The sequence below is a fragment of the Perognathus longimembris genome, chromosome 4 (genome assembly GCF_023159225.1).
Source record: "Perognathus longimembris pacificus isolate PPM17 chromosome 4, ASM2315922v1, whole genome shotgun sequence".
NCBI lineage: Eukaryota > Metazoa > Chordata > Mammalia > Rodentia > Heteromyidae > Perognathus > Perognathus longimembris.
The window spans coordinates 47,222,454-47,248,900 of record NC_063164.1 but is presented as its reverse complement, the minus strand read 5'-3'; the positions used below and the strand labels follow the sequence as shown (position 1 = coordinate 47,248,900).

At 35.9% G+C, this 26,447-nt stretch overlaps 1 protein-coding gene across 1 annotated transcript in view; it reads left to right on the top strand.

Moving 5' to 3' along the window:
- The window catches only part of Agps (alkylglycerone phosphate synthase), a 110,614-nt gene that overhangs the window by 25,409 nt on the left and 58,758 nt on the right, over positions 1-26,447 (top strand). The window contains exons 3-9 of the mRNA XM_048345185.1: positions 428-518; positions 5,152-5,272; positions 5,447-5,521; positions 11,227-11,298; positions 16,446-16,525; positions 21,108-21,188; positions 25,167-25,292. Of these exons, the coding sequence (XP_048201142.1) occupies positions 428-518; positions 5,152-5,272; positions 5,447-5,521; positions 11,227-11,298; positions 16,446-16,525; positions 21,108-21,188; positions 25,167-25,292 (646 nt within the window). The remainder of the gene's footprint in view (positions 1-427; positions 519-5,151; positions 5,273-5,446; positions 5,522-11,226; positions 11,299-16,445; positions 16,526-21,107; positions 21,189-25,166; positions 25,293-26,447) is intronic.

Genomic DNA, 26,447 nt, shown 5'->3' with positions numbered 1-26,447 from the left:
GTGTGTGTGTGTGTGTGTGTGTGTTCTTTTTTTGTCCTTAGTTTGTAGTTCTGTGTGGGAGAGAGTTGGGTTGGTAGAAGCTAGTTGACTATTTCAAGAAGCAGGATATAGGGGCTGGGGATATGGCCTAGTGACTAGAGTGCTTGCCTCCTATACATGAAGCCCTGGGTTCGATTCCCCAGCACCACATATACAGAAAAAAATGGCCAGAAGTGGCGCTTTGGCTCAAGTGGCAGAGTGCTAGCCTTGAGCAAAAAAAGAAGCCAGGGACAGGGCTCAGGCCCTGAGTCCAAGCCCCAGGACTGGCCAAAAAAAAAAGAAGCAGGATATACTTTGCTTTAATATTTTCAGTAAGATACCTTGCTCTAATAATTTATCTTCTTTGTAAGATACCTTGCTCTAATAATTTATCTTCTTTGTACCTTAGGTACCCTCTTAGTGGCATGGTTTTACCATCTTTTAAAGAATGGGTCCAAACTAATCTTGGAGTACATTGGGAACATAGATCTACCTCTAAAGTAAGCACATAATAATAACTTCACTGTGATTTTTTTTTAATCTCAAATTAATTGGAGTTGTCTGTGTAATTTCTATAGTTGCTTTAATATATAGTCCTCACATTATTATGGTGGAGTCTAGTAATTATATTGGCCATGTTAGGATTTCTAAGAGCACTTTTTATCTAAACCTTGAGTAAAGCCTGTTCTACCAAGGTAATAGTGAAAAGAAGTTATGAGAGGACTTTGTTACAAAAATGTAACTGGTTGTTCTTTTAGATAATAGACTTTATTTGTCAATAATTTACCGCAATCTGGGAAATAATTTAAAATAAAAATATAATGTTATATTTAATGTTAGAACTTTGAGAATATTTGAAGAATTACATAAAGTAAATTTTGATTAATATATTGATAGAGAATTTTAATTTATTCATGTAGTTTTGAATGTCAGAAAGTGGGATTAAAAAGTTGAGCTGAACTGAGCATGGTGTCTTATACCTATAATATTAACATTCAAGAAGCAGAGGCAGGAGATCAGGATATTGAGGCCAGCCTCAATACAAAAAAAAAAAAAGAGTCAAAAATCCCAAACTTTAAAAATTATACATACATGAAACTTAAAATATCTAGTATTTCTTTGCATTGTTGATATTTTTGTTATTTTGCTGTACATGAAGTTTTTTTGTCTCATATTGTTTTAGCTGAAAATAAATCCCTAAGTTGGAGCTGTGTCTTAAACAATATCCACCATGTCTACAACATATTAAGAAGTGTTGGCATTCAGTTCACAGTACTAGTTAGATTTAAAAACAATTAGATTTTTTATTTAGTTTAGATTTATTTATAAGTCAGTTTTTTATTCTTGCAAATAAGACTGAGCAACTAATTTCTTATGCATTCAAAACTAAATTCTTTGAATATTTCTTGTCTTTTTTCTCCTCTTAAATTCTTCCTTTCTCAACTATTTGTGATTACTTGTTTTTTATATTATTGCAGTTGACATTATATTCAGAAATTTCATTAGTTTTAGTTATATTCCTCTTCTTCTACTTTTGAGCGTCTTTTAATTTTTTCTAGCATTTTAAAGTGATTTTTAATTTGACTTTCCAAATATTCTACATATTGAAATATAAAATGACATGAGAACAGAAAGAAACTTCTAAAGGTGAATACAAAGAGAAACAAATTAACTTGATAACATTACTTTTTTAAAATTTTTAATTTTTTTTTGGCCAGTCCTGGGCCTTGGACTCAGGGCCTGAGCACTGTCCCTGGCTTCTTCCGGCTCAAGGCTAGCACTCTGCCACATGAGTCACAGCGCCACTTCTGGCCGTTTTCTATATATGTGGTGCTGGGGAATTGAGCCCAGCGCTTCTTGTATACGAGGCAAGCACTCTTGCCACTAGGCCATATTCCCAGCCCCACTTTTTAAAAATTTTTATTGTCAAGGTGAAGTTACGTTTGTTAGTGAGTACATATCTTGTCCAACTTGTTACCCCCTCCCTCATTTTTTTTCCTACCTTTCCTCCTCTCCAATCCCTCCCCCTCGTTATACAGTTAGTTTATAACATATTGGTGTCTTTCAGTTTTTTTTTTTTGTTTTTTTTTGGCCAGTCCTGGGCCTTGGACTCAGGGCCTGAGCACTGTCCCTGGCTTCTTCCCGCTCAAGGCTAGCACTCTGCCACTTGAGCCACAGCGCCGCTTCTGGCCGTTTTCTGTATATGTGGTGCTGGGGAATCGAACCTAGGGCCTCGTGTATCCGAGGCAGGCACTCTTGCCACTAGGCTATATCCCCAGCCCCGTCTTTCAGTTTTTAATAACAAAATATGAATTGATTTTTTAAGGTTCTTTTGGTCATTTCCGTTCTATTGTAGGATAAATTTCATGATGTATTATTTTCTGTTTAACTGCTATATCTCAATGCTTAGATTTATGATTTATGGAGGCATGATTTGTGATTTTTTAGGAGGCATTCAGTATTTATGTGAATGTAGTAGTACCTTAATTACCTTAATAAGAGACTAAGAGAATATAGAAATAACATACGCTATTCTCTCTCTCTCTCTCTCTCTCTCTCTCTCTCTCTCCTTTTTCTCTCTCTCTCTCTGGCAGTACTGGGAATTATATTCAGGGACTCATGTTTGCTCATGTTTCATCTCTTGAGCCATGCATGCCTCTAGGCCCTTTTTGTGGGAGGGGGGAGAGAGAGAGAGAGAGAGAGAGAATGTGTGTGTGTGTGTGTGTGTGTGTGTGTGTGTGTGTGTGTGTGTGTGTGTCTGTTTATTAGAACTTGAATTTAAGGCCTAGGTGAGGGTTTGTTTTTCTCAAGGCTTGCACTCTGCCACTGGGTCCTTAGCTTTATTTTCTGCTTCTTGGTGGTTAATTGGAGATAAGACTGTCAGGGGCTTTCCTACCCAGCCTGGCTTTGGACGTTGATCTTAGATCTCAGCCTCCTTAGTAGCTATAGGCTATAGTAAGCTATAGGCTTACATGTGTGAGCCGCGCAGTGCCTGTCATCCAGATCCCTTTTGATTGATTATTTATTATTATTATTCTTATGGTTGTTATTAGTAGTTATTGTTATTAAGTAGTTATAATAAGGAGTTGTCATTTAGTTAATGATTGGTTATTTTCAAAGCAGCATCTTCCTCTATGTTCTGGCTAGCCTGGGTCGCAATTTTTTTCTTGCTTGTTTTGTGCCTGTCATGGCCTTGAACTCAGGGCCTGGATGCTTTCTCTGAGCTCTGTTGCTCAAGGCTAGTACCCTGGCACTTGAGCCCCAGCTTCACCTCCGTGTTTTAATGATTAATTGGTGATGAGTCACAGATTTTCCTGTCCAGACTGGCCTCAGCTTTGATCCTTAGATTGTGGCCTCCTGAGTAGCTAGGTTTATAGCCTTGAGCCGTCTGCCTGTGGCATCCAGGACTTTTTTGACTGGTTATTTTCAAAGCAGAGTCTCCCATGCCCTGGCTAACCTGTGCTGCAGTCTTCTTACGTATGCTTCCCATATTATTGGGAATGACAAGCCTGTACCATTTTCCTCAACCATTGTGCTTTCTTCAGAGCTTGGATAACAAGCTCACAGTTGTCTGCCCAGCCATTGAATGAGATAGGAAATCTCATGACCATTTTTAAAAAAAAATTTTATTTATTGTCAAAGTGATGTACAGATGGGTTACAGTTTCATAGGTAAGGCAGTGCGTACATTTCTTATCCAACTTGTTACTTCCTCTCTCATTCTCCCCCCTATTTTCCTTCCCCTCCCATGAGCTGTACGGTTGGTTTGCAGCATATAGTTTTCTAAGTATTGCTGTTGCATTGGTTTGTCTTTTATCCTTTGTCTCTCATTTTGATATTCTCCTTCCCTAGTTCCAATACATGTATATGTAATATCCAAGGTACCAAAGTCAGTTACAGTGACATCAGGGATAAAACCATGGGGAAGAAAGACAAAAAGGCATAATTTCACATGTTATGTTGGCCATAACAACAACAATGATAAACCACTTGTTTCTGAGACTCATGACCTTTTTTTTTTCTATTCTGATCTGACCTCATACCTTGATCCCTTGAGCTCTACCTCCTGTATAGCTAAGATTACAGTCTTGAGCCATTGTGCTTGATTTCATGTATTATTCTTTACATCTCTTGTACATCCTTTTCCCAAAATACCGTATCACAGCTTTTCTATGTCAGATTTAATATGCTAAGCGTGTAATTTTTTTAAAACAAAAATTGGCATGTTTGAGCTGCTGCCCCTTAACAATAGTCTTACACATTTAGTGATGATCACTTAACAGATTGAGAAGTTAAGGCTCACAGAAGTTGAATGACATGTCCAGTGTCAGCTAGTTTTAAATTTAAATTTGAAGAATAGCTTTCAAGATACATTTGAGTTAGTGTCAAGTTGATAGATAGATAGATAGATAGATAGATAGATAGATAGATAGATAGATAGGCAGGCAGTATTGAAGTTTGAACTTAGGGTTTACGCTCACCAGGCAGGGTCTCTAGGCAAGTCACTTGAACCACACTCCCTTCTTTTCTTGCTTTAGTTATTTTCAGGTAGAATCTTACATGTTTGCTCAAGCTGAGCCTGTCTGTGATTCTCTTACCTGTAGTCATCTGTATAACTGGGTCCACAGGTGTATACCACAATGATAGTTTATTCAGTAAGATAGAGGTCTTGCTAATTTTTTTGCTGGGCTGGCATTAATTCTCCAGATTTCTGCTGGGATTACAGGCATGAATTGTGGACCTCTTCATGACTGAGTTTTAAAGTAGTCCTGTAAAATGGTTTTGTACTTTGAGACTTTTGGTGATTATTTTTGTTATCATTTTAAAAAGTTGTCATTAAAGAATAGGAAAATGTATATAGTTCAAAACATAAATAGCTTCTTTGCAGTATTATGGTAATTGCAAATACATGTAAAGTGGAAACTGACTTATGTAATAGGCTCTGATAAGCCAGGCCATTTGCAATGTGCAACCGTCTTAAACTTTGTGAATGTATTGCTCAGCATTTTTTCTCTGCTTCTAAATTTGGATGTGAAAAGAAGAAAAAAAATGTACATTTCATGGTCATTCTTTTTAACCGAGGTATTCAAAAACTTTTTACAAATAAGTAAATGTTAAAAAAAATATTTTCTAGGCATCCTTGAATCCTAGTGATGTACCTCCTTCTAATGTAAATGAAGATTTTCTTCATGAACTTAAAGAATTGAATATTTCATATTCACAAGAAGCAGATGATAGAGTATTTAGAGCTCATGGTAAGCCCCTTTATATTACACTTTCTTTTATTGTTTTGTTTTGGAAAAGGTTGAGGTTTTATTGTTTAAAAATTTATCTTAAAGGAGTTGCCATTTAGCAAAGCAGTTTATCAATTTAAAATTTCCCTCTAATTTAAGATACTTTTATACTTTTCTTTTTAAATCACTTAACAGGTCATTGTCTTCATGAAATGTTTTTGCTCAGGGAAGGAATGTTTGAGCGAATTCCTGATATAGTTGTATGGCCAAGTAAGTTATTTTACCTATCTGCATCATTAATTTAGTATTATTAAATCCTAAATAAATTTAGTATTGGAAATATGTGCTTTTAAACATATGAGCTGTAAAAATGTAAATGTCATGAACCTATTTCTTGATCTGATTGTCCTGAATTGTTTGTTTTAAAGGTTGATTTTATTGATGGTGATTAACTCTTCAGTGTACACGAAAGTGATTATATTTAGAAGTCACTAGCACACCATTTTAATTTGGAAACTTGGTGAAATTATTATCTACTAGTGGTATATTCTGATGTAGAAATTATTGACATAAATGATTACTGTAAATTAATAATAGTAACAATTTGAATAAGTTATGGGCTAAAAAGTCATGGTTAGATGGCAAAACAATTTATTTCAAGATGTATTATTTGTATTACATACACAAATAGGCATGGATGTTTTGAGAAATTATTTGTGTTTGGCTTAGGATAGATGATGGAGGAGCTTGCCTTAGTAAAATTTAGACACACATCTTCATTGCTGTTCTTTTTTTAATCAATTTTTTAAGCAGATAGTTTAAGTCAGGACAAGTATATTGTGTTTTGCTATCCATGACTGCATTTTTTGAAAATTCTATTGATTGTTTTAAAAAATTCTTGTTCTCTTTGGTTTTTATTTTCAAAACATTGGCTCATTCATGGACTGTCAGGTACTAGATAATATCTTTCTCCTTTAAAAGGTCTATCTGAAGGGAAAATTATGTTTACATATGGTGTTGGAGTGTAGATGAGATACACAGGAGGAAATTCCAAGAGCATATATAGCAGAGATTATTTTCCTGGTACTTCATGTATAGTCATTTTTAGTTATGAAATAATTCTTTTGTCTCTATTAGCATAGCAGTTTATTTGTGAGAAAGAAAAAAAGGTATCTCAAGTAGAAAAAAAAATGTACCACATGCCTATTTTTAATTATTTTTAGGCTACTTCTCTACCAGGATTTCATACCATCTTACTAGAAAACACGGAAGCAAAGTTTCATCAATTTTAATTCCTACGGAAACTTTAAACACACCTCTTTTGACACATCATGAAAAAAAAAACTTTGAGTTGTGCTGTCTATGGATTTGCCTCATGTTTAAGTGTTAAAATGTTGAGAGAATAAACACAGTAAAAGGGAGTTTGTGTTTTAATTTGAGATGTTCAAATATTTCTTAACAAGAGACTAAGGAAACGAATTAATCAAATATTACATGAAAGATTTTTTGTTTCATAAATTACTTCCCATTTTGTTAGTGTTCCTGCTTACCTTTACCCTTTCCATTCCAGTTTTCCCTTTAGTTTCTTACCAGTGCTTAACTAAGTTTTTACTATAACTTTTAACTGTTTTTATTTAACAATTCTTTCCTTCTTTCCTACCTGCCTTCCTTCCTTGTTCCCTCTTTCTTGTACTTCCCCTACTCTCTCCCCCTTCTTTCTCTTTCCCCTTCCACCTCTGCCCCTCTCTTCCCTTCTTCCCCTCTTTTCTCTCCCTCCTCTCCCTTTCCTTCCTCCCTCCTCCCCTTTTCCCCTTCCCTGTCTTTTCCCTCCCCTTCCTGCCCTCCCTTTATCTTGGTGGTACAGGGATTTGGATTCTTGGCCTTGCAACTGCTAAGCTGGTACTTCATTATGTTAATGAACCACAGGTCTTTAGCCCTGCCTTTTGTGTTCTAGTTTGGTTTTGAAATAGGGTCTTGAGGACTTCTTTGTTCTTTTCTGGCAAGGTGGCTTGAAAGTTAATTCTACTGCACTCAGCCTTCAAGTAGCTAGCATATATAGGCATGAGCTACCAACACTTGGCATCTTAACATTTCTTGACCCTTTAAGCCTCTATTCGAGAAGTAAATTCTAGTGAAATAATTCTATTATCAATTTGTTCTATACTTAAAAAAAATCTATACCTGGATTAATGCAATTTGTAATTTAGTTCTGCTGAATCTTAGGCTTATTTTAAGGACTTCTTTGAAATAATTTCTCAATATATTATCAGTTCATTGAGGCTTTCATTCAGTTTTTGTAAATTATTGTTGATGATGACATATGGTGAGGTTAAGCTTTGAAAGAATGTTATAATTTAAAGCCATGGCTTTGACGGATATAACAATTTGGGACAGTTTGATGGCCTAGAGGCATTTGGCCTCATTCTGTAGTTTAGAGATCTGCAAAATAAATCTGTCACTGTACTTGTCATTAAGTCTGTTCTATCTGAATTCTGCATGTTGCTTTAATAGAGCATCTGATGTTTGTTTAAAGCAAGGACTTACAATAACATATGTAACTTCCCTGACTTGAGGTTATTCTTTTTTTTAGGCCAGTCCTGGGCCTTGGACTCAGGGCCTAAGTAAGCACTGTCCCTGGCTTCTTCCCGCTCAAGGCTAGCACTCTGCCACTTGAGCCACAGCGCCGCTTCTGGCCGTTTTCTGTATATGTGGTGCTGGGGAATCGAACCTAGGGCCTCGTGTATCCGAGGCAGGCACTCTTGCCACTAGGCTATATCCCCAGCCCCTTGAGGTTATTCTTAACCAGAATTTTTACCACTGGGGACTTTTATACCCTGTGAATATTTTTTGTTTTGGAAAGATGACTCGTTATTCATGTACTTTTCTAGTAGTAAGTATGCTTGTAAAACTAGAAATTTCCTTTAGCAATAACATACTTAAACTTCTTCACTCAGTAATTTTAGTATTCTTGTTTATAGTATTCATTTTAGCATTCATTATTTTTAGTGTATTGAGCAGAACTTCAGGCCTGTGAAAATACAGACAAGAGATTGTTCTTGATGCTAAGAAATAAGCAGTGAACAAAACAGAATTCCCTGTTCCTCTGGGAAGAGTGAGCCCCGAGCCAGTGTCTCACACCTGTAATTCTACTACTCAGGAGGCCAAGACCTAGGAATCATGGTTTAAAGCCAGCTCCAGGCAGAAAAGTGATTAACTAGCAAAACAGTGGACTAGAGATATTACTTAAGTGGTAAGCACCAATTGAGCAAGCACGTGGTCCTGAGTTTAAACCCCATAGTCAGAGAAAAAAAAGGGGGAGCATATGGTCAGGTAAGGGAATACTACTTCAGGTAAAAGCCTTCATGGAAGGATTTTGGCTAGATTAATTTACATTCATAGAAAGTTTTATTTTTAAAATTTGGTCATACAAGTATGAGCTATAATTTTAAACTATAATTAGTATGCTTTATAAACTTATCCTAAAAGCCTGGAAATGACTTTATTAAAAATTGGAATAGTGCTGGAGATATAGGTTTCTGTGATATAGACTGTATATTTGGCAGGTAAAAATTCCTGAGTTTAGGGGCTGGGAATATGGCCTAGTGGCAAGAGTGCTTTTCTCATATACTTGAAGCCCTGGGTTCGATTCCTCAGCACCACATATATAGAAAAGGCCAGAAGTGGCTCTGTGGCTCAAGTGGTAGAGTGCTAGCCTTGAGCAAAAAAAAAAAAAAAAGCCAGGGACAGTGCTCAGGCCCTGAATTCAAGCCCCAGGTCTGGCCAAAAAAAAAAAACAAAAAGGAACAGTACAAATGATTTGGGTTTCTAGCTTTATGCAAATCTGATCAAAATGGCAACATTTATGGAATAATCTCTTTTACAAACGTTCATTTATTTCTCTACTTTCCTTAATATCCTTAATTAGAATTTTACATTGTTGGGGGCTGGGGATATGGCCTAGTGGCAAGAGTTCTTGCCTCGTGTACATGAGGCCCTGGGTTCAATTCCCCAGCACCACATATACAGAAAACGGCCAGAAGTGGCGCTGTGGCTCAAGTGGCAGAGGGCTAGCCTTGAGCAAAAAAGAAGCCAGGGACAGTGCTCAGGCCCTTTGAGTCCCAAGCCCCAGGACTGGCCAAAAAAAAGAAAAAAGAATTTTACATTGTTTTCTCACCACAAGTTCTTCTATGCTATCCCATATTGTTTATTGTATTGATATGAGGCTTTTATCTGTTCTATAGCTAATGAAGATATTCAATCAGTGGGCTTTCTGTTTTGTTTTGTTTTTTGCCAGCCCTGGGCTTTGGACTCAGGGCCTGAGCACTGTCCCTGGCTTCTTTTTGCTCAAAGCTAGCCCTCTGCCACTTGAGCCACAGCGCCACTTCTATCCATTTTCTGTATATGTGGTGCTGGGGAATTGAACTCAGGACTTCATGTATATGAGGCAAGCACTCTTGCCACTAGGCCATATTCCCAGCCCTCTGTGGGCTTTCTGTTCAACGTGATAGCTATGTTCTTTGCCATGCAGCAGCTCTGCAGTTTAATGCAATGCCATTTATCCAGCCTTTCTTTGATTTGTTGTGTTTCTGGATCTTTTTAAAGGACGTGTTGACCTGTGCCAAGGGGCCCTAGTGTATCCCCTATCACTTCTTATAATGTTTTCTGATATCTGCTCTTACCTTGAGGTCTTTGATCCATTTGAAGTTGATTCTGGTACAGGGTGATATATAAGGATCTAACTTCAGTTTTTTACATGTGTATAGTCAATTCTGCCAGTAGCATTTGTTGAATAGGCTCTGATTTCCTACATCAACAAATTAGAGAAATCTGAAACCAACAATTTAATGATTCACCTTAAGCTACTTGAAAACCAAGCCAAACCCCAATCCAGTAGATGGAAACAGATAATTAAAGTTAAATCCGAATTAAATGAATTCGAGTCCAAAGAAACCATAGCATGGATCAAAATTAACAAAATTGACAGACCTTAGAAAATCTGAATACTTTGCAAGTCTTTATGCTAACAAATTCAAGAATCTGGAAGAAATAGAAATATGTCCAAACTAAACTGAGAAGATTTAAACCAAAAAGATTAAGCCAATATGGGGTCTAACTATACTTATATCAAGTATGAAAGAAACTTGGTTTATATGATCTAATGATATTGATTTCAAGAGGAAATGTGCTATCATTTTGATAGAGAAACCCAGCAAATACTACTTAACCTAATGATCAAAGATGACATTACAAATGAAAGTATCAATAGCTACAGCATGTTGAAAAAAGCATAGCATTTATTTCTGCAGAATCTCTGCCAGGATTCATGAGAAAACACATATAAAGCTAAACTGAGGGATGTTCTATGAAATAACTGACCAAGAATAAAAACTGTCATGGCCATTAAAGTCAAAGACTTAAGAAAGCTCTACCTTAAAGGAAGCTGGGAGCTGGTGGTTCACACCTGCAGTCCCAGGATTGCAGTTGAAAGCCAGCTGGATAGGAAAGTCCATGAGATTTTAATCTCCAATTAACCAGCAGAAAACTGGAAGTGGTGCTGTGGCTCAAAGTGGAAGAGCTCTAGCTTTGAGTAAAGGTGCTCAGGGACAGTGTCCAAGCCCTGAATTCAAGTTCTACAGCTGCCCCCCCCCCCAAAAAAAAAGACGACTAAGGAAGCATCACAACTTAATTCAGTGTTCTTGGATTAGATTGTGGTTCAGAAAAGGGGACATTACAGTGAGGTCTGTAGATTTGCTAGTTATTTTGGGTCAGTGTTAATTGCTTGGTTTTGATAATTAGAGTAGAATTGTGTACGGTGGTAAAAATGGAAAGTTGAAACAAATCTAACTTCTAAATTCAACTGTGTTAATGAGTGAATAAACAGGAAAAGTTTAGATGTTGAAGTATAAATCCTTATTTCATAAGGTTACTAGAGATAATATGCCTATTAATTTATTGTTCTTTTTTCTTTTCAACAGTGTGTCATGATGATGTAGTTAAGATCGTGAATCTAGCATGCAAATATAACCTTTGTATCATACCAATTGGTGGTAGGTATTGTGCTTTTCAAATTTTAATATGGTATAAATTATTCTTTTCTAGTTAAATATATGTATTTTAAACATTTTTTAGTTCTTGGGAAAAAAAACATTCTTGTAGTTGTATTTATTTAAAAAATTGGCTTAACATTTTCATTTCTGTAATAGTAAATCTTCCTAAACTCTTTGAGACATAGTTTACCCTTAATTCCTGACTTATTGCAAGATCATATTTGTTTTTTGTTTTTTTTCTTCTTTTTTTAGTTTAATTTTATTGTAAAGGTGATGAACAGACGGGTTACAGTTACATAAGTAAGATAATAAGTACATGTCGAACATTGTTACCCCCTCCCTCATATTCTCCCACTTTTCTTACCCTTCCTCTAACCCCCATTGTAAAGTACATTTCCAAGGAAGTGTCCTCTATCTCTGTTGCATTGGTTTACCCTTTGTCCTGTGTCTCATTGTTTTGCTATTCTCCTTCCCTTCCCTAAATCAGATAAACATATATACTAGACAAGGTACCAAAATCAACCCAGAACAGTGACAATGTGGGATTAAACCAAAGGCAAAAACAAAACAAAACAAAACCCCCCAAAAAACGAGTAACTTCACACAGAACATACAGAAAACCCCCCAAAACCCTTTGTTTCCATATCTTGGAGTTCATTTCAATTAGCATCACTTTATGTGATCATATGTACATAGCTATTGAGTTATTGTGATGCTCTGCTAGGACTATCCTACACATATAATGAGGGAAACCATGGAGCCTATGTTTCTTTGGATCTGGCTTACTTCACTTAATATGATTTTTCTCCAAGTCTTTCCATTTCCTTATGAGTGGGATGATGTCATTCTTTCTGATGGAAGCATAGAATTCCATTGTGTATATATGCCACATTTACTTGATCCATTCATCTCCTGAGGGGCATATGGGTTGATTCCATATTTTAGCTATAGTAAATAATGCTGCAGCGAACATAGTTGTGCTGGTAGGTGTGGCCTTGTTTGTGATCATTTGGGTAAATGCCCAGGAATGGGATTGCTGAATCATAGTGGAGCTCTATTTAGTCTTTTTTTTAAAAAATTAAACTTTTTTCTTTATTGTCAAAGTGTGGTACAGAGGGGTTACAAATTCATATGTAGGGCAGTGAGTACATTTCTTGTTCAACTTATTACCTCCTCTCTCATTTCCTCCCCCCTCCCCCTTACCCTCTACCCCCAAGTTGTGCAGTTGATTTACAACAAATGGTTTTGTAGGTATTGCTTTTGGAATGGCTTGTCTTTTTGTCTTTTGTCTCTCAATTTTGGTATTCCCTTTCCCTTCCCCCCTGTTCTAATACCCATATAAACAGTATCCAGGGTATTTGGATAAGATATAGTGGTAGCAGGGGTACAATCACAGGAAGGGAATACAAGAGAAACAAAACTGAACAAAACAATAGAAGAAACAAACAGACAAAAATAATTAAAAATACAAAAGGTATGGTTTCACATGGGATGATGATAATAGTTACAACAGTAGTATAACTCTTGTCTCCGTAACATGGAGTTCATTTCACTTGGCATAGTCTTATGTGATCATATGGGTGCAGCTATTGGGGTATTTTGATCTTCTACCATAACTGGCCTAATCCTGTACTTGCTATTCCCTATGAGGGACCATAGGGTTTATGCTTCTTTGGGTCTGGGTCACTTCACTTAATATGATTTTTTCCGTCTTTTCATTTCCTCATGAATGGGGCAGTGTCATTCATTCTGATGGAGGCATAGAATTCCATTGTGTATATGTGCCACATCTTCCTCATCTAATCATCTTCTGAGGGGCATCTAGGCATTCCATGTTTTAGCAATGACAAATTGTGCTGCAATGAACATAGTTGTGCTGGTGGCTTTAGTGTGGTCTTGCTTGTAGTCTTTTGGGTAGATGCCCAAAAGTGGAGCTGCTGGGTCATAGGGGAGCTCTATGTTTAGCCTTCTTAGGAATCTCCACACTGCTTTCCAGAGAGGTTGAACAAGCTTGCATTCCCACCAACAGTGTAGTAGAGTTCTCTTTTGGCTACATTCTCTCCAGTGTTTGTTATTCTTGGATTTCCTGATAGTGGACATTCTTACTGGGGTGAGGTGAAATCTCAATGTTGTTTTGATTTGCATTTCTTTTATGGCCAGTGATGTAGAGCACTTTTTCATGTGACTTTTAGTACATCTTTAGCCCATTTGTTGAGAGGGATGTTAGTTCTTTGTTTTGGAGGAATTTAATTTTTTGAGTTCTGTGTATATTTTAGACATCAGGCCTTTGTCCATTGTATGGCTGGTAAAGAGCTTTTCCCACTCTGTGGGCTTTCTGTTTATCTTGGAAGCTATGTCCTTTGCCCTGCAGAAGCTCTGCAGTTTGATACAGTCCCACTTGTCCAACCTTTCTTTGATTTATTGCATTTCTGGGACTTTGTTGAGGAAGTTTCTTCCAGTGCCAAGGAGTCCTAGAGTTTCTCTTATTCCTTCTTGTAGTGTTTTCAGAGTATCTGATTTTATTTCTAGGTCTTTGATCCATTTGGAATTGATTTTGGTGCAGGGTGATAAATAGGGATCTAGTTTTAGTTTGTTACAGGTGTTGACCCAGTTTTGCCAGCACCATTTGTTGAAGAGGCTGTCTTTGTTCCAACCTATGTTTTTAGCTCCTTTGTCAAAGATTAGGTAACCATAGGTCTGTGGGCTCATTTCTGGGTCTTCTGTTCTGTTCCATTGGTCCTCGGGTCTCTTCTTGTACTAGTACCAAGCTGTTTTTGTTACTATAGCTTTGTAATACAACTTAAAGTTTGGTATTGATATTCCTCCTGCACTTTTCTTTCTACTTAGGATTGTTTTTGCTGTTCGGGGTTTTTTATTGTTCCATATGAATTTCTGAATTGCTTCCTCTATTTCATTGAAAAATGGTGTTGGGATATTGATGGGAATTGCATTGAATTGGTAGATAACTTTTGGTAATATTGCCATTTTCACGATGTTAATCCTCCCAATCTCCAGGAGCATGGGAGGTTTTCCTATTTCTTGAGTTCTACGTTAATTTCATTTTTCATGTTTTTAGAGTTCTCATCATGGAGTTCTTTCACGTCTTTGGTTAAGGTTATTCCTAGGTATTTTATGTTTTTATGAGGCTATTGCAAAAGGTGTTGCTTTTCTGATTTCAGCCTCATTCTTCAGGTTGTTGGTGTATATAAAAGCCATTGATTTTTGAAGATTGATTTTATATTCTGCTACTTTGTCAAAGTTTTGGATCAGCTCTAGTAGCTTGGGAGTAGAGTCTATGGGGTTCTTTAGGTATAGGATCATGTTGTTTGCAAAGAGAGAAAGTTTAGCTTCATCTTTTCCTATTTGGATCCCCTTTATGTTTTTTTCTTGTCTAATTGCTCTGGCTAGGAATTCTAGTACTATGTTGAATAGGAGAGGAGACACCAGACATCCTTGTCTTGCTCCTGATTTTAAAGGGAATGGCTTTAGCTTTTTACCGTTTAGTATTATGCTTGCTGTTGGTGTGTCATAGACAGCCTTTATTATATTCAGGAATGTTCCCTGGAATCCCAGTTTTTCCAAGGCTTTTATCATCAATGGGTGCTGGATCTTTTCGAATGTCTTTTCCACATGCAAGATCATATTTGAAGCTGTGATTTGATGTCTAAATAAGAAAATGTTCCTGCGTTAGTAGTTACTTCCTGACCTAGCATTTAATTTTATGTGTGTGTATGTGTGTATCCTGGGACTTGAACTCAGGCCCTGGACCCCGTTCCTGAGCTTTTTTGCTCAAGGCTCTACCACTTGAGCCACAGCTCTACTTGTGGTGTTTTGATACTTAATTGGAGATAAAAATATCACAGACTTTCTTGCTGGATTGGCTCCAAATTGTGATCCTCAGATGTCAGCCTCCTGAATAGCTAGGATTACAGAAATGAGTTACTAGCTCTTGGAAGCATTTAAGTTTTCAAAGGTAAAATATAAATATGCCAATATAAACAGTAATCATAGAACACAGTACAGATTTGTGTATTTTTCAGATAGGGTTTTGAGTTTTTGCTTTGGCCTTGGGGTCACAAGCCTCCTACTTATTTTCTGGTGAGACTGAGATTGAGTATGGTTACAATGCTGGGCTTTGTTGTTGAGATAGGGTCTTGGAACCTTCCAAGATTTGCATTCCTTTTGTCTTTGTGTCTCAAATAGCTACTCATATTATTGCACTTAGCTGTTGTTTTGTACTTTTAACTGAGTTTGATCTCTTGATCTTTTATGAATGACGATACTACTTACTATAAAATATTCTATTTCATTCAAATGATAAGGTAAGCAAGTAATGGTTACTGATCACAGGTATTTGTTTGTAACTTAACGTTCATTATTTTTCTTACCTTGTCAAATTAATGTGATCCATGTAGATCAATTCTATACTTCTTACAATAGGTGACATAGTTTCTCCCATGTAAAATGTATGGAAATACCAATTGTTATTATTGTTGTTGTTGTTGTTGTAGGATGATACAGATCTAGCCAAGAATGTAAAGTATTTTTATTGGTATTAAGAAAACAATTTGCTTTTGACAACAAAGAGAAAGCAGTAATATATGATTTAAATACCTCTATGTATTACTCATTGTATTTTAAAATCACTTTTTCACCAGAGAATATATAACTTCTTAAATATCACCTAGTCTAGACATTTTAACTGATTTTTATTTTAATTTATTAAGCCTTTCTGTATAAGAATATAAGATATAGTTTTAAATGGTAAATAAATCTCGTAAATATCATAGAAAGAAGTTAGTGGTGTCTCTCAATGTATAGAATTAATTTTTTCTTTTATACTGCCTTTCCACAGTGATTGTTAGCTTAGAGCTTTTCTAATTATGTTTCTGGAGTTCTACAAATTGCTAGGGGCTTCATTTGAGTATGTCATGACCAGGGGATAGAGCCATATAATATTGCATCATATGGCATTCAGCATAAAAGAACGGTAAGTTTTCTTAAAAGTGTTAACATTTGCAAATTGTATTTTGTAAAGTAGAAATAGGTGTTATTTCTTAGGGGGCCTCTGTGTAAACTCTATATTAGAGATTTGCCCTTACAACACAAAGTAAAATACTTAAAGTTGTTGTATCCTATTTTGGCAGGTGGAACAAGTGTTTCATATGGCCTGATGTGTCCTGCAGATGAGACAAGAACAATCATTTCTTTGGACACTTCACAAATGGTATATGATAATTTAAGATGTATTTGAAGATAGGTTTTGAAGGTAGCTTTTGTAGTTTTGTATTTGAAGATTGTTTTCATGGTTCTGTCTCAGGTGCTACTATAAAAGACCTATTGTCTATTTAAAAAAAAAGTCTTTCATTACTAAAATGCTAAGTTCACTTACTCTTCAGTACATATCTTGGAACTATACTACCAAATTAGAATGTGAAATTGATACTTTGAGAAGCCCAAGTTTGAAGATTGACTCATGAAATAATCTGATTTCTGTTATTTAAATTTTTTCAACAATTCCATGTACATATGTATAAAGAAATATATTCTCTTTTTTAATTTTATCTAGCATTGAAATTAAACATTGACATAAAGTTACTGACTTTTCACTCATTTTTCAATGTTCATCTAAATGTTCAAATAAATTTAGTTTTTCTTATTTATTGTCTTAAGTTTTAAATTAAAAACTGAGTTTTGTGGTTAAAGAAAAAACAACAACAATATATAATGCCACTTAAAGTTAATTTGAGTAAGAAAAATTTTTGATTATTTCTCTTAAATCTCTTTTTTTCTGAAAGCTTATTCCAGGTTTTTTGGATGTTACTCATGAAGAAACTAGGTTATTTATAGTATGGAATGACATTTTAAATTTATTACTTCTGCTTGGTGTTACTTAATTCTTCTGTATAGTCTAGCTAGATGTAGTCATAGCTGCTTGATGTTTTTGGTTTTTCTGTAGCAAGAATGTCTTTTGGCATGTAGTGATGAGCTTTTTTAAAAATAAGTTTTGTTTTATTTTAAATTGACATATAATAATTAAGCATGTTTATGGAGATATCAAAACAACAGTGTTTTGGTATTGTACCCTTGACTTTGGGATATGATTTTTCAATGTCCTATATAATATTAGGAGACCTTGTGCCATTTTTTGGTAATGCTAAAAACAAGCTCAAATGGCAACTGCCTTATTATTCTACTATAAAGTTTCCTATCAGCCTTACTGTTTAAAAAACAATTTCCTCATAGGACAGTTTGAAAATAGCCTATTTTGGAATGGGCTTTGGAATGTGCTTGGATTCTTTGCTCTTTGTTATGTGAAAATTTACCTTTTAATCTTTTACCAGATATGTAAGTAAAACAGTAATTTGACAGAAAGGTATTGTGAAAATTAAATGAAATGATATAAGGGAAAGTCTTGGCATTGAACAGATGCTTAAAATTCTGTGCTAGAATTTTAAATGCCATGTTTCAAACAATTATTTTGCAGAGAAGCCTTGTATATTCACTGCTTTTAATTTTAAAATACTTCAAATATTATGATGGATTTGAGAGGGTATATATGGCCTAGTGGTAAAGTGCTCGTTTCATATAACTGATTTGTTGCAATCAGTAAATTATATCTATGTGATTTTTGCACAGTATACTTCTGATACATAGAAAAATGTTTAAGTTGTACTTTAATGCATAAGGTAATAGGAAGGCCTATGGCTGTAAAAAAATTGTTTTATTAATTTAAATGAAGTAGAGTAGCTCGTACTATAAGATCTGCCACCAGGAGGGCTCCATGCAGATGCCCCCCGCCCCCCCGCCCTTTAGCCCAGTACCTCTTTTACCTAGGTAACTGGAACACTTGGAGGCAGCAACCTCCACCCACCCAGCCCTAGATAAGGCCTGACCAGCTGTGGCTCACTCCTTCTCCTACCATGTTTGATATAGGCCATAGGCCTGAACTGTGAACATTTCTCACCTGCCTGAATGTGTTCTCCTTCATCAGCTACCTACTTTAAGAACTTACATGCACATTTTATTTAGGATTTTCTGGGAGTACTCATAAAGGAGATTTTCTTCTCTAGTACTCACCTTCCTGCTTTTTTTCTAATCCCCCATCCCCCCACACTTGAGTTTGAATTCAAGGCCTTGCATTTATTAGGTGCTGTACTGTACTGCTTCAGCCCTGGTTTTACTGGTTATTTTTGAGACAGTCTCATTTCCTATATGGATATGCACCTGCCCACAGTCTACTTATTTTAGGCTTCAGATCATTGCTAGGATCATGCATCACTGTGGTCTGCTTTCCTCCTGATGATGTAATCTTGCAGATTTTTCTGTCCAGGCTGGCCTAGACCTCTGATCTTTCTGATCTCAGCCTCGTGGTTTAGGATAACAGACACATATTCCTGATGAACCCTTCTGCCTGGGCTGTCCCCAAATCTCAGTCCTCTAGTTCAGCCTCCAAACAGTCAGGATTACAAGTATTAGTTTCGGGGGTTCGGTATGGCTCAGGTGGTAAGGTGCCTACCTATGAGCATAAAGCATCAGATACAATGTTCAGGTCCCTATCTCCCACAAAAAAAGAAAAAGAAAAAGGGAAAAGACAAGTATTAGTTTCACTTTTATTAATATTTTATTTTTATATCTTTATTTTGTCAAAACATATTAAATCTTTGATAGGTACAAGATCTATATTTACTATGAATGGATAAGTACCGAAGGCTATTAATTTACATTGTTTATTGTTAAGAAATTGAATTCACCAAAATACAAAAGACTTCCTTGAAATCTAGAAAATTCCAAGTGAAAAATTTCTGAGAGGGCTGGGAATATGGCGTAGTGGCAAGAGTGCTTTTCTTGTATACATGAAGCCCTGGGTTCAATTCCCCAGCACCACATATACAGAAAACAGCCAGAAGTGGCGCTGTGGCTCAAGTGGCAGAGTTCTAGCCTTGAGCAAAAAAAAAGAAGCCAGGGACAGTGCTCAGGCCCTGAGTCCAAGCCCCAGGACTGGCCAAAAAAAAAAAAAAAAATAATAATAATAATAATTCTGAGAGAAGGACTTCAGTTTTTTTGCTTATTTATTTATTTTTGGTACCAGTCCTGGGGCTTGAACTCAGGGCCTGTGCACTGTCCCTGAGCTTTTTCATTCAAAGCTAGCTCTCTGGAATTTGAGCCACATCTTTACTTACAGCTTTTTGGTGGTTAATTGGAAATAAGAGCCTTATAAACTTTCCTGTCTGGGGTGGCTTTGAACTGTAATCTTCAGATCTCAGCCTCCTGAGTATGTAGGAATACAAGCATGAGCTACTGGCATTTGGTTAAGGAACTCTATTCTTGACAATAGAAAATAATTCATGAAGATTCATTGTATAGATAAAAATTAGGTCAAGTAAGAATTGTTAAAAAAACAAAACCTTTGTTAGCAATCTTATATTTGGTAATCTGAGTCAGAAAATACTTAGTTCTTGAGTGTGAGGCAGGGAAATGCTGCTTTCTACATGGGATTTCTGGTTCTATTTCAAATTAAAAGAAAGCAGAAGCTGGTGGCTGGTGCCTGTAATCCTAGGAGTTATAGTTTAGATAAGAGCTAATATCCATTAGAAACAAAAAAGATAGTAGGAAGGTACTAATGATGCTACCCCTAGCTATTCTGGAGGCTGAGATCTGATGATTGTGGGTATAAGCCAGCCCTGGCAGGAAACTCAATGAGATTCTTATTTCCAATAAACTACTCAAAAAAAGCTGGAAGTGGCACTATGGGTTAAGTGGTAGAGCTCTTGCCTTGAGCAAAAGAAGCTTAGGGACAGAGTCTAGGCTTAGATTTCCAGCCTCAGGACTAGCAAAAAAAAAAAAAAAAAAGCAGAAATGGCATTTATATTAAGATATCCTAACAGGTGTATTTTTTCCCATCCATTTTCTGACTTTTTTTCTTTTTGTTCCAGTATGGGGATTTGAACTCAGGGCCTTGTGCTTGTGCTCTCACTTGCTTTTTTGCTCATTGCAGTCACTCAACCACTTGAGTCATGTCTGCCTGGCCTTGCTTGGAACTGCAGTTATCAGGTCCCATTCTGAATAGCTAGGATCTTAGGTGTGAGCCACTGGAACCTGGCTCCATGTTTTAATTTTCGGATAGGTATGATTGCTATGTTAATAACAGTGCTGGTAGTATTTACAGCCTTCATATATGCTAAGTTTTTCATGCACAGCATTTCGTTATTTCCTTACAACAACCCCTTGAGTATGTATTGTTATTGTCCACATTTTACAAGAAACACTTAAGCCTATACAGGTTTTTTTAGTTTTTTAATTTTAATTTTTTGATGATCCTGTGGCTTGAATTTAGGGTTTGGGTATTGCCCTTGAGTTCTTTTTATTTCCCCCGTTCAAGGCTAGCACTCTACTTCTTGAGCCACGGTTCCACTTCCAGCTTTCTTGGTGCTTAATTGGAGAGAAGGGCTTCACCGAGAGTCCTGCCTAGGCTTACTTCAAACCATGATCTTCAGATCTCAAGCCTCCTGAGTAGCTTGGATTACAGACATGAGCCACTGGTGCCAGGCATAGAGTTTTTGACTAAGTGTTTGACTTCAATTATAGTTCATATGTGCATAAAGACAGGCTGTCTTAAATATACTGCCTTGATTGATATGACATGTTATATGCTAAGGGATTAGTGGAGCTCATTTCCCATGTGGGTGTGGATTGTGACACCCTACTGGCATAATAGTCTTTATCATTTGTTGCTTTGGATTAAATAAACATTTCCTGAGGAGATGCTAATAGTTTAGAGATAAACTTTTCTCTTTCTTTTGTAACAGAATCGAATTCTGTGGGTAGATGAGAACAATCTGACAGCTCATGTAGAGGCTGGCATAACAGGACAAGAATTAGAAAGACAGGTATGACATCTCTGTAATTAAGTTTACAAAACTGGTCTGTATTCTGTCTGAATAAAGTACCTTTCACAGTACAATTGCATTCACTCAGTGAATTTGTTTGGGTTCTATCTTTTTTTTTTTTAATCCTACCTTCTTCCTCTCTCCTCTCCTTCACCCTCTCACCACTCCCTCTGTCATACTGGAAGTGTAACTCAGAACTTCACACTTGTTAGGCAAGTACTCTGCCACTTGAGCTACATTTTTAGTGATTTTGCTTTTAGTTTGTTTTTCGTATAGATATCATAAACTAAAGTCTTGTGGACTTTACTGCTAGGGCTGGTCTTGAACTGTGATCCTCATATCTTAGCTTTCTGAGTAGCTAAGATTAAAAGTGTGAGCTACTGGCACCTGGCTTGCATTAGTTTTTAGTATATATAAGGAATGTCATTAACATGTCAGTTCTGGATTTGAGTATATTTTTCAGGTTATTAAACTTTTGCCTACTTTATTAATAGTCTGGATGTATAATTCTATTTTTTTGTTTTTGTCTTTCTAGGATCAGCATCCTTTTATAATGAATATTAGCTCTTAATGTAAACTGTAGCTCCTAGGTATGTGAGCAAATCACTTACCTTTATGCCTCAGTTTCTTATATAAAGTGGGAATAATCCTACTTCATAGAGTTTTTGTTAGGATGAAATAAGTTAATAATGCAAAATACTTAGCATTTTAATTCTACTTATGTCTGTCCTTCCTTTCTTTCTTCCTTCCTTCCTTCCTTCCTTCTTTCCTTCCTTCCTTCCTTCCTTCCTTCCTGCCTTCCTGCCTGCCTGCCTGCCTGCCTGCCTGCTTGCCTTCCTGCCTTCCTGCCTGCCTGCCTGCCTGCCTGCCTGCTTGCCTATTTTTCTTTCTTTCTTTCTTTCTTTCTTTCTTTCTTTCTTTCTTTCTTTCTTTCTTTCTTTCTTTCTTTCTTTCTTTCTTTCTTCCTTCCTTCCTTCCTTCCTTCCTTCCTTTCTTTCTTTCTTTCTTTCTTCCTTTTCTTTTCTTTCTCCCTCCCTACCTCCCTCCCTCCCTCCCTCTCTCCCTCTTTCCCTTCCTCCCTCCCTCCCTTCCTTCCTTCCTTCCTTCCTTCCTTCCTTCCTTCCTTCCTTCCTTCCTTCCTTCCTTCCTTCCTTCCTTCCTTCCTTCCTTCCTTCCTTCTTTCTGTCTTTATCTTTCTTTCTTTCTTTCTTTCTTTCTTTCTTTCTTTCTTTCTTTCTTTCTTTCTTTCTTTCTTTCTTTCTTTCTTTCTTTCTTTCTTTCTTTCTTTCTTTCTGTCTTTCTGTCTTTTTGTCTTTCTTTCTTTTTGCTGGTCTTTGGGCCTGAACTCTGGGCCTGCGAACTATCCCTAAGCTTCTTTAGCTCAAGGCTATGGCTTTGCTACTTGAACCGCAGTGCCACTTCTGGCTTTTTGTGAGTAGTTTACTGGAGATAAGAGTCTCATGGACTTTCTTGCCCAGGCTAGCTTTGATCTTCAGATTGCAGCCTCCTGAGTAGCTGGGATTACAGGTGTTTGCCACCTGTGCTCAGATAATTCCACTAATTTTTATCAGGCATTATTTGCTTCATTTAGGCATACCTGACCTTAAATTTCCATTTTATATATGGCAGACTCCAAAATTTGTAACATTGGTGTGAACATTTTTTCTGAACTAGACTCATAGACCAGTTTCCTAGTTGATTTCTCTAGTTGATATCTAATAGACATTTCATTCAGCATTTTAAAACCTGAATATTTAAGGGGAAAAATTATAATATTCACTCCAAAATTTGCTTACTCTGTATCTGCTTAATTCTCATCTGAATCATATATTTTTATTTTGTTTTGCATTGCTTCATAATAACTTAAGTGGGCAGGGGCTGGGAATATGGCCTAGTGGTAAAGTGCTTGCCTTGTATACATGAAGTCCTGGGTTTGATTCCTCAGCACTACATATATAGAAAAAAGCCAAATGTGGTGCTGTGGCTCAAGTGGTAGAGAACTAGCCTTGAGCAAAAAGAAGCAGGGACAGTGCTCAGGCCCTGAGGTCAAGCCCCAGGACTGCCAAAAAAACAAAGCAAAGCATAATAACTTAAGTGGGCATATTATTGTCATATAATAAATGGTTCTCATTAAAAAGTATAATTTGGTAAGCTTAGCCATATGAATACAGCCATAAAAACATCAGCACCAGCAGGATAATATATACCACAAATTCCTCTTGCTTTTCTCAGCCCCACTCAAAATATTTACCTAACCCATGACAATCATGACATAATCCATGACATCTAAATGGATCTCAGTTCCTACAGTGTTACTATAGTATAATTGTATAGTATTCTTTTTAGACAGGCAGTGTTTCTGGGCATAATTATTTTGATACTCATATTTACCATTTCACATATTAGTAATTTTCTTTTATTCTATAGCATTCTTTATATAGATAGAGTTCTATCATATAGTTTATCCTTTCACTTGTTGATGCTTACTTTGATTATTTTCATTTTAAGGCTGTCACAGGTAAAGCTGCAATGAACAGTCATTATATACTGTCACTCTCTTAGGTAAATATCTAGAAATGGAATGTGTAGCTAAAATAGTATAAAAAAGTAAAATAGAAAGCTTTTAGCAAAAGTGATTGTATTTTTTATATTCCTACCAGTATTGTTTGAGCGTTTCAGTTTTTCCATATCCTTACTAGTATTTTTGATTGTTAAACAAAAAGCTCCAAGTAGAGGTGTAGCTCGAGTGGCAGCTTTGAGCAGAAAAGCTAAAGGATAATATCCAAGCCATAAAGTCAAGCCCCAGTACTGGTGCACACATACACCAAACACCTTTCCCCCCTATACACACACAGTAGACTGTTGAGGATAGAGTTCAGGAAGAACTGTGATAGTCTGATAATGTTCATTTTAGTTTAACTTATTTGTGAATGGTTATGATCATCTTAAACATATTGAATGTAAACGTAAGTATATTGAACTCAAGTACAGGTGATGTTTTTCAAATCTTGCTTTCCTAGAAACAAAATCAGAAAAGATGAATAGTTTGCATAGCTGGTGTACAAACCCTAACAAACTATATTTGACCTAATAGACTTTAGAATTTTAGATTATAACTTTCCTATCATACTTAAATACACAAGTATAAGCAGAGCTGCCATATTCTACATCTTGGCGTGGTTTACTTAAAAAATGGAAGCAGTTGCTTCACTGGATGACTGTCAAAATGGTCAACACAGATTGATAGGTTTGAGTGCAGTAGACAGTGGGTATGCAGATGGTGGTGTCATATCATTTGACAGGAGGTAGTTGTGTCTTTAAAGTGATTTCAGTGGAATGACTTTGGTGGTGTTTCAGAAAAGGGCATCCGTTCAACCTCAGGTGCTGTGCAGATGGTGAAGCGAAGCTAATATAGAAAAATGAGAAACAAGTGACTGTTTAATGTACAGGAATGCATGATCCACATCCCAAGTAAATGACAGTATTACATGCAGGAAACTTAGCCAGATGGCTGTACATTAAAACACATGATTCCTTGAGAGAATTAAGTACAGGCAATTTGCTCAGATTTTCTGTAGACTTGCTGCATATTACATAGGATAGGGAGAACAAGAAATTAAGTGCTTTATTTATTGAAACTGTTTAGGTGAACTTGGCAGTTATTTAAGCATAATCTGATCTTCATACATACTGAAATTGTCTCTTTCTGAGTAAGTAAGAAGGGACAGCTGGCTTTAACATAAAATAATGTAAGGAGTAATCCTGTTTGGCCCATATTTTAGTTTTATATTTATCCACTAGGCAAAATTTAAAAAAAATTAGTATTAGTATGATTAAAGTTTTATTTTTTGAAAACAGTTTTAGTGAATAAAAATAACAATGACATATGGAAATTTTAATATGGGAAGAGTTAATGTCTTGAGTGCTGTGTGAATGGGACCATTTTCAGTAGTAAAATGTTACATTTTTACTTTCCAGCTTAAAGAAAGTGGTTATTGTACAGGTCATGAACCAGACTCCCTGGAATTCAGCACTTTGGGAGGATGGATATCTACCCGGGCATCAGGCATGAAGAAAAATATCTATGGCAATATTGAGGACCTGGTAAATTTTCTTATACTTACTGTATAATAATTGATTAGTAAGTACAGTCTTATTACAAAATGATTGAAGGCCTTTAAAAGCTAAGAGTTGGATTCAAAAGTATACTCTTTTTGAACATGTATAATAGAATCAATTAAAAGACACAGCTGTGGTCATTATTTAAGGCTATCCCTTTTCAAGTGACTAATTAAGCAATTAAATAACATGCCAGGTCATTACTTTAGAATGCCCCTTTTCAAGTGACTAATATATAAGCTTGTAAAATTTTACAAATATTTCTGAAGTATGAAAACTCATTCTTTAGTCTTTATTGGGTGACCTCATTATTGCTATCTGTTACATTAGGAGATTTTACATTCATCTTTGGAAATTCTTTAAATTATACGGAATGTAACTCAATTAAAATTATTCTGTATTGTAGTAACATTACTTGCAATGTTTACTGTGAATAAATTTTACTTTGCCTTGTTTCAGTTTGCTAATGTGATAATAATGTAACTAGGCACACTAGTTACATATTTTTTGTTCAATTTGTAGCTTTGCTAGTGTTTTACAGTGTTAGACAAGTTGGCTTCCTTTTTTTTTGTAAAATAGAAAATGGAATGATACCATTCTCTGAATATAATTTTAAGAATAAAGAACATAATACAAAAATTTAAGAATTTTTGGTTCCTTTGCTTCAGGAACACCTTTAGTATTTAGTAACTGTTTACTCATTCATTCATCTATTTTTTTTTTAATCACCATCTCACTATGTCACTCATGCTGGCCTCAGACTGAAAATGCTTTTCTTAGCTTCTTCAGTGTTAGGATTGTAAATGTGCCATGATGTCTAGCACTTAATGAGAAGTTGAGAGAGCTTTATGAAATCTTAATATGATATTCCTAGCATTATTCCTGTTTTGTTTGGTTTTCAGTTATAATGTTGCAACAATTTCATTACTATCTGGTAATAGTAATAGCAAATAGTAATAGCAAATAGTTCTTTAATGAAACATACACAATTATTTAAAACATCAATATTCTGTGAATTTTTTGAAAATATTTACCTAATTGATTTCCTTTATTCTGTTGAGGACTTTAAAAATTATATTCTTTTTGCATAAAAATAAACTAAATTTAGTTGTTAAGTAAGGCATTTATTATATACTTACA